The sequence below is a fragment of the Oncorhynchus keta genome, unplaced genomic scaffold (assembly GCF_023373465.1).
Source record: "Oncorhynchus keta strain PuntledgeMale-10-30-2019 unplaced genomic scaffold, Oket_V2 Un_contig_18115_pilon_pilon, whole genome shotgun sequence".
NCBI classification, from domain to species: domain Eukaryota; kingdom Metazoa; phylum Chordata; class Actinopteri; order Salmoniformes; family Salmonidae; genus Oncorhynchus; species Oncorhynchus keta.
Window position 1 is genome coordinate 47,501 of NW_026280746.1, and position 8,796 is coordinate 56,296.

At 49.7% G+C, this 8,796-nt stretch overlaps 1 protein-coding gene across 1 annotated transcript; it reads left to right on the forward strand.

Annotated features, from left to right (window-relative positions):
- Positions 1 to 1,975: 1,975 nt before the first annotated feature.
- LOC127920022 (uncharacterized) lies at positions 1,976 to 3,616 on the forward strand (the record flags this gene model as incomplete). Its single annotated transcript, XM_052503852.1, has 2 exons — positions 1,976 to 2,690; positions 3,311 to 3,616. Coding segments are annotated over exons 1-2 (1,013 nt in total), but the record flags the coding sequence as incomplete, so codon positions are not given.
- Positions 3,617 to 8,796: the final 5,180 nt, after the last annotated feature.

Genomic DNA, 8,796 nt, shown 5'->3' on the forward strand with positions numbered 1-8,796 from the left:
ACGTATTCAACCTCATAGTGTTGGACACAGAGCCTTCAGAACGTATTCAACCTCATAGTGTTGGACACAGAGCCTTCAGAACGTATTCAACCTCATAGTGTTGGACACAGAGCCTTCAGAACGTATTCAACCTCATAGTGTTGGACACAGAGCCTTCAGAACGTATTCAGCCTCATAGTGTTGGACACAGAGCCTTCAGAACGTATTCAGCCTCATAGTGTTGGACACAGAGCCTTCAGAACGTATTCAACCTCATAGTGTTGGACACAGAGCCTTCAGAACGTATCCAACCTCATAGTGTTGGACACAGAGCCTTCAGAACGTATTCAACCTCATAGTGTTGGACACAGAGCCTTCAGAACGTATTCAGCCTCATAGTGTTGGACACAGAGCCTTCAGAACGTATTCAACCTCATAGTGTTGGACACAGAGCCTTCAGAACGTATTCAGCCTCATAGTGTTGGACACAGAGCCTTCAGAACGTATTCAACCTCATAGTGTTGGACACAGAGCCTTCAGAACGTATTCAACCTCATAGTGTTGGACACAGAGCCTTCAGAACGTATTCAGCCTCATAGTGTTGGACACAGAGCCTTCAGAACGTATTCAACCTCATAGTGTTGGACACAGAGCCTTCAGAACGTATTCAACCTCATAGTGTTGGACACAGAGCCTTCAGAACGTATTCAGCCTCATAGTGTTGGACACAGAGCCTTCAGAACGTATTCAACCTCATAGTGTTGGACACAGAGCCTTCAGAACGTATTCAGAACCCCATGACATTTTCCACATGTTGTTATATTACAACAGTCAATGTGGAGGCTATATACAGGGGGTACCGGTACAGAGTCAATGTGGAGGCTATATACAGGAGGTACCGGTACAGAGTCAATGTGGAGGCTATATACAGGGGGTACCGGTACAGAGTCAATGTGGAGGCTATATACAGGGGGTACCGGTACAGAGTCAATGTGGAGACTATATACAGGGGGTACTGGTACAGAGTCAATGTGGAGGCTATATACAGGGGGTACTGGTACAGAGTCAATGTGGAGGCTATATACAGGAGGTACCGGTACAGAGTCAATGTGGAGGCTATATACAGGGGGTACTGGTACAGAGTCAATGTGGAGGCGATATACAGGGGGTACCGGTACAGAGTCAATGTGGAGGCTATATACAGGAGGTACCAGTACAGAGTCAATGTGGAGGCTATATACAGGAGGTACCGGTACAGAGTCAATGTGGAGGCTATATACAGGAGGTACCGGTACAGAGTCAATGTGGAGGCTATATAGAGGAGGTACCGGTACAGAGTCAATGTGGAGGCTATATACAGGGGGTACCGGTACAGAGTCAATGTGGAGGCTATATACAGGAGGTACCGGTACAGAGTCAATGTGGAGGCTATATACAGGGGGTACCGGTACAGAGTCAATGTGGAGGCTATATACAGGAGGTACCGGTACAGAGTCAATGTGGAGGCTATATACAGGGGGTACTGGTACAGAGTCAATGTGGAGGCTATATACAGGGGGTACTGGTACAGAGTCAATGTGGAGGCTATATACAGGGGGTACTGGTACAGAGTCAATGTGGAGGATATATACAGGGGGTACTGGTACAGAGTCAATGTGGAGGCTATATACAGGGGGTACTGGTACAGAGTCAATGTGGAGGCTATATACAGGGGGTACTGGTACAGAGTCAATGTGGAGGCTATATAGAGGATGTACCGGTACAGAGTCAATGTGGAGGCTATATAGAGGATGTACCGGTACAGAGTCAATGTGGAGGCTATATAGAGGATGTACCGGTACAGAGTCAATGTGGAGGCTATATAGAGGATGTACCGGTACAGAGTCAATGTGGAGGCTATATAGAGGATGTACCGGTACAGAGTCAATGTGGAGGCTATATAGAGGATGTACCGGTACAGAGTCAATGTGGAGGCTATATAGAGGATGTACCGGTACAGAGTCAATGTGGAGGCTATATACAGGGGGTACCGGTACAGAGTCAATGTGGAGGCTATATACAGGGGGTACCGGTACAGAGTCAATGTGGAGGCTATATACAGGGGGTACCGGTACAGAGTCAATGTGGAGGCTATATACAGGGGGTACCGGTACAGAGTCAATGTGGAGGCTATATACAGGGGGTACTGGTACAGAGTCAATGTGGAGGCTATATACAGAGGGTACCGGTACAGAGTCAATGTGGAGGCTATATACAGGGGGTACCGGTACAGAGTCAATGTGGAGGATATATACAGGGGTACTGGTACAGAGTCAATGTGGAGGCTATATACAGGGGTACTGGTACAGAGTCAATGTGGAGGCTATATACAGGGGGTACTGGTACAGAGTCAATGTGGAGGCTATATACAGGGGGTACTGGTACAGAGTCAATGTGGAGGCTATATACAGGGGTACTGGTACAGAGTCAATGTGGAGGCTATATACAGGGGGTACCGGTACAGAGTCAATGTGGAGGCTATATACAGGGGGTACCGGTACAGAGTCAATGTGGAGGCTATATACAGGGGGTACCAGTACAGAGTCAATGTGGAGGCTATATACAGGGGGTACCGGTACAGAGTCAATGTGGAGGCTATATACAGGGGGTACTGGTACAGAGTCAATGTGGAGGCTATATACAGGGGGTACTGGTACAGAGTCAATGTGGAGGTTATATACAGGGGTACCGGTACAGAGTCAATGTGGAGGCTATATACAGGGGGTACCGGTACAGAGTCAATGTGGAGGCTATATACAGGGGGTACTGGTACAGAGTCAATGTGGAGGCTATATACAGGGGGTACTGGTACAGAGTCAATGTGGAGGCTATATACAGGGGTACCGGTACAGAGTCAATGTGGAGGCAATATACAGGGGTACCAGTACAGAGTCAATGTGGAGGCTATATACAGGGGGTACCGGTACAGAGTCAATGTGGAGGCTATATACAGGGGGTACCGGTACAGAGTCAATGTGGAGGCTATATACAGGGGGTACCGGTACAGAGTCAATGTGGAGGCTATATACAGGGGTACCGGTACAGAGTCAATGTGGAGGCTATATACAGGGGGTACTGGTACAGAGTCAATGTGGAGGCTATATACAAGGGGTACCGGTACAGAGTCAATGTGGAGGCTATATACAGGGGGTACCGGTACAGAGTCAATGTGGAGGCTATATACAGGGGGTACCGGTACAGAGTCAATGTGGAGGCTATATACAGGGGGTACCGGTACAGAGTCAATGTGGAGGCTATATACAGGGGGTACTGGTACAGAGTCAATGTGGAGGCTATATACAGGGGGTACTGGTACAGAGTCAATGTGGAGGCTATATACAGGGGGTACCGGTACAGAGTCAATGTGGAGGCTATATACAGGGCGTACCAGTACAGAGTCAATGTGGAGGCTATATACAGGGGGTACCGGTACAGAGTCAATGTGGAGGCTATATACAGGGGGTACCGGTACAGAGTCAATGTGGAGGCTATATACAGGGGGTACCGGTACAGAGTCAATGTGGAGGCTATATACAGGGGGTACCGGTACAGAGTCAATGTGGAGGCTATATACAGGGGGTACCGGTACAGAGTCAATGTGGAGGCTATATACAGGGGGTACTGGTACAGAGTCAATGTGGAGGCTATATACAGGGGTACCGGTACAGAGTCAATGTGGAGGCTATATACAGGGGGTACTGGTACAGAGTCAATGTGGAGGCTATATACAGGGGGTACTGGTACAGAGTCAATGTGGAGGCTATATACAGGGGGTACCGGTCCAGAGTCAATGTGGAGGCTATATACAGGGGGTACTGATACAGAGTCAATGTGGAGGCTATATACAGGGGGTACCGGTACAGAGTCAATGTGGAGGCTATATACAGGAGGTACCAGTACAGAGTCAATGTGGAGGCCATATACAGGGACCTCTGGCAGTCTCTATGGGGGTGCCACAGGGTTCAATTCTTGGACCGACTCTCTTCTCTGTATACATCAATGATGTTGCTCTTGCTGCTGGTGATTCTCTGATCCACCTCTACGCAGAAGACACCGTTCTGTATACATCTGGCCTTCTTTGGACACTGTGTTAACAACACTCCAGGAAGCTTCAATGCCATACAACTCTCCATCCGTGGCCTCCAATTGCTCTTAAATACAAGTAAAAGAGAGAGTTTGTTCCTGATGAAGTCCTGGGATGAGTCCCTCAGGGAGAGTTTGTTCCTGATGAAGTCCTGGGATGAGTCCCTCAGGGAGAGAGTTTGTTCCTGATGAAGACCTGGGATGAAACCCTCAGGGAGAGAGTTAGTTCCTGATGAAGACCTGGGATCAGTCCCTCAGGGAGAGAGTTTGTTCCTGATGAAGACCTGGGATGAGTCCCTCAGGGAGAGAGTTTGTTCCTGATGAAGACCTGAGATGAGTCCCTCAGGGAGAGAGTTTGTTCCTCATGAAGACCTGGGATGAGTCCCTCAGGGAGAGAGTTTGTTCCTCATGAAGACCTGGGATGAGTCCCTCAGGGAGAGAGTTTGTTCCTCATGCAGACCTGGGATGAGTCCCTCAGGGAGAGAGTTTGTTCCTCATGAAGACCTGGGATGAGTCCCTCAGGGAGAGAGTTTGTTCCTGATGAAGTCATGGGATGAGTCCCTCAGGGAGAGAGTTTGTTCCTCATGCAGACCTGGGATGAGTCCCTCAGGGAGAGAGTTTGTTCCTCATGAAGACCTGGGATGAGTCCCTCAGTGAGAGAGTTTGTTCCTGATGAAGACATGGGATGAGTCCCTCAGGGAGAGAGTTTGTTCCTGATGAAGACCTGGGATGAGTCCCTCAGGGAGAGAGTTTGTTCCTCATGCAGACCCGGGATGAGTCCCAAATGGCTTACTATTTAATTCTCTCCATAGGGAGAGGAGGATACCTAGTCAGTTGTACAACTGAATGCATTCAACTGAAATGTGTCTCATTTAACCCAACCAGGAGGCACCAGTGTGTTAACAGCCTTGTTCAGGGGCAGGAAGACAGCTTTATACCTTGTCAGCTCGCGGATTCAATCTAGCAACCTTTCAGGTTACTGTCCCCATGCTCTAACCCCTTGGCTCCCTGCTCTACTAACCACTAGGCTACCTGCTCTACTAACCACTAGACTACCTGCTCTACTAACCACTAGACTACCTGCTCTACTAACCACTAGGCTACCTGCTCTACTAACCACTAGGCTACCTGCTCTACTAACCACTAGACTACCTGCTCTACTAACCACTAGACTACCTGCTCTACTAACCACTAGACTACCTGCTCTACTAACCACTAGACTACCTGCTCTACTAACCACTAGACTACCTGCTCTACTAACCACTAGACAGACTACCTGCTCTACTAACCACTAGACTACCTGCTCTACTAACCACTAGACTACCTGCTCTACTAACCACTAGACTACCTGCTCTACTAACCACTAGACTACCTGCTCTACTAACCACTAGACTACCTGCTCTACTAACCACTAGACTACCTGCTCTACTAACCACTAGACTACCTGCTCTACTAACCACGAGACTACCTGCTCTACTAACCACTAGACTACCTGCTCTACTAACCACTAGACTACCTGCTCTACTAACCCACTAGACTACCTGCTCTACTAACCACTAGACTACCTGCTCTACTAACCACTAGACTACCTGCTCTACTAACCACTAGGCTACCTGCTCTACTAACCACTAGACTACCTGCTCTACTAACCACTAGCTACCTGCTCTACTAACCTGCTCTACTAACCACTAGACTACCTGCTCTACTAACCACTAGACTACCTGCTCTACTAACCACTAGACTACCTGCTCTACTAACCACTAGACTACCTGCTCTACTAACCACTAGACTACCTGCTCTACTAACCACTAGACTACCTGCTCTACTAACCACTAGACTACCTGCTCTACTAACCACTAGACTACCTGCTCTACTAACCACTAGACTACCTGCTCTACTAACCACTAGGCTACCTGCTCTACTAACCACTAGACTACCTGCTCTACTAACCACTAGACTACCTGCTCTACTAACCACTAGACTACCTGCTCTACTAACCACTAGACTACCTGCTCTACTAACCACTAGACTACCTGCTCTACTAACCACTAGACTACCTGCTCTACTAACCACTAGACTACCTGCTCTACTAACCACTAGACTACCTGCTCTACTAACCACTAGACTACCTGCTCTACTAACCACTAGACTACCTGCTCTACTAACCACTAGACTACCTGCTCTACTAACCACTAGACTACCTGCTCTACTAACCACTAGACTACCTGCTCTACTAACCACTAGACTACCTGCTCTACTAACCACTAGACTACCTGCTCTACTAACCACTAGACTACCTGCTCTACTAACCACTAGACTACCTGCTCTACTAACCACTAGACTACCTGCTCTACTAACCACTAGACTACCTGCTCTACTAACCACTAGACTACCTGCTCTACTAACCACTAGACTACCTGCTCTACTAACCACTAGACTACCTGCTCTACTAACCACTAGACTACCTGCTCTACTAACCACTAGACTACCTGCTCTACTAACCACTAGACTACCTGCTCTACTAACCACTAGACTACCTGCTCTACTAACCACTAGACTACCTGCTCTACTAACCACTAGACTACCTGCTCTACTAACCACTAGACTACCTGCTCTACTAACCACTAGACTACCTGCTCTACTAACCACTAGACTACCTGCTCTACTAACCACTAGACTACCTGCTCTACTAACCACTAGACTACCTGCTCTACTAACCACTAGACTACCTGCAGTGCTTGTTGTATATTTAATATAACTGTCATATCATCTTGGGGGCCATTTACACGGCAGCTCACAAGGAAATGTTCCACGCCTGAATCTGATTGGAGGATCCCCAACATATCAAGTTACATCAGGAAATGGGGGAATTCCAATACATCAAAAAACTGCATCAGTATCTGCATAACGATGACGGACCTATCAAATGAAGGTGTGATATTCTGGTCTGCCCACTACAACGATGGAGACTGAACAGGATGGTCGTTCTATAACGGGATGGTCGTTCTGTAGACTATATTTCTATGACAGAGAGGGTAGCTATTTGACGAGGTATAGTCAGGTGAGTGAGGCGTGGAACTCACCACAACGTCGGTCCTCATCTTGCCGAAGGTGTTGATCAGGTGAGTGTAGTGGTAGTCGTCCATCTGTCTCAGAGTAGCGGTCATGCTGGATACGAAGCTGCCCTGTACAGAGAGAGAGACAGAGAGGGGAGTGGGGAGAGAGAGGGAGGGAGGGGGTGGAGAGAGAGAGAGAGAGAGAGAGAGAGAGAGAGAGAGAGAGAGGGGAGAGAGAGAGAGAGGGGAGGGAGAGAGAGAGAGACAACGGGATCTTAGAGGGGTGGAGGAGAGTGTAGGGGAGAGAGGAGAGAGAGAGGGAGCTGGAGAGAGAGAGAGAGAGAGAGAGAGAGGGAGGGGGTGGAGAGAGAGAGGGGGAGAGAGAGAGAGAGAGAGAGAGAGAGAGAGAGAGAGAGAGAGAGAGAGAGAGAGAGAGAGAGAGAGAGAGAGGGGAGGGAGAGAGAGAGAGAGGGAGGGAGAGAGAGAGAGAGAGAGAGAGAGAGAGAGAGAGAGAGAGAGAGAGAGAGAGAGAGAGAGAGAGAGAGAGAGAGAGAGAGAGAAAAGTATTCAATACACAATACAAAACACATAGTTCCTACTGTAACTGGTGTCCAGTAAAAGCAATGGCTCAATGATTCAATGATTGTTTTTTGTCTTGAGGAGCAGCAGGAGCATATGGAGAGGAGGAAAATGAGCTCAATTATCAAGTCAGAGTCGAAGCTGAGCTCGCTAATAACCCTGTTGAGCTGAGACTGGGAGGCAGGCCTGGAACAGGTCCTATAGCCAGGCTGGGCTGAGACTGGGAGAGAGGCCCAGCCAGAAGCCTGAGCTGAGACAGGGAGAGAGGCCCAGCCAGAAGCCTGAGCTGAGACAGGGAGAGAGGCCCAGCCAGAAGCCTGAGCTGAGACAGGGAGAGAGGCCCAGCCAGAAGCCTGAGCTGAGACAGGGAGAGTGGCCCAGCCAGAAGCCTGAGCTGAGACAGGGAGAGAGGCCCAGCCAGAAGCCTGAGCTGAGACAAGGAGAGTGGCCCAGCCAGAAGCCTGGGCTGAGACAGGGAGAGAGGCCCAGCCAGAAGCCTGAGCTGAGACAAGGAGAGTGGCCCAGCCAGAAGCCTGAGCTGAGACAGGGAGAGTGGCCCAGCCAGAAGCCTGAGCTGAGACAAGGAGAGTGGCCCAGCCAGAAGCCTGAGCTGAGACAGGGAGAGAGGCCCAGCCAGAAGCCTGAGCTGAGACAAGGAGAGTGGCCCAGCCAGAAGCCTGAGCTGAGACAGGGAGAGTGGCCCAGCCAGAAGCCTGAGCTGAGACAAGGAGAGTGGCCCAGCCAGAAGCCTGAGCTGAGACAGGGAGAGAGGCCCAGCCAGAAGCCTGAGCTGAGACAAGGAGAGTGGCCCAGCCAAAAGCCTGAGCTGAGACAAGGAGAGTGGCCCAGCCAGAAGCCTGAGCTGAGACAGGGAGAGAGGCCCAGCCAGAAGCCTGAGCTGAGACAAGGAGAGAGGCCCAGCCAAAAGCCTGAGCTGAGACAGGGAGAGAGGCCCAGCCAGAAGCCTGAGCTGAGACAAGGAGAGTGGCCCAGCCAGAAGCCTGAGCTGAGACAGGGAGAGTGGCCCAGCCAGAAGCCTGAGCTGAGACAAGGAGAGTGG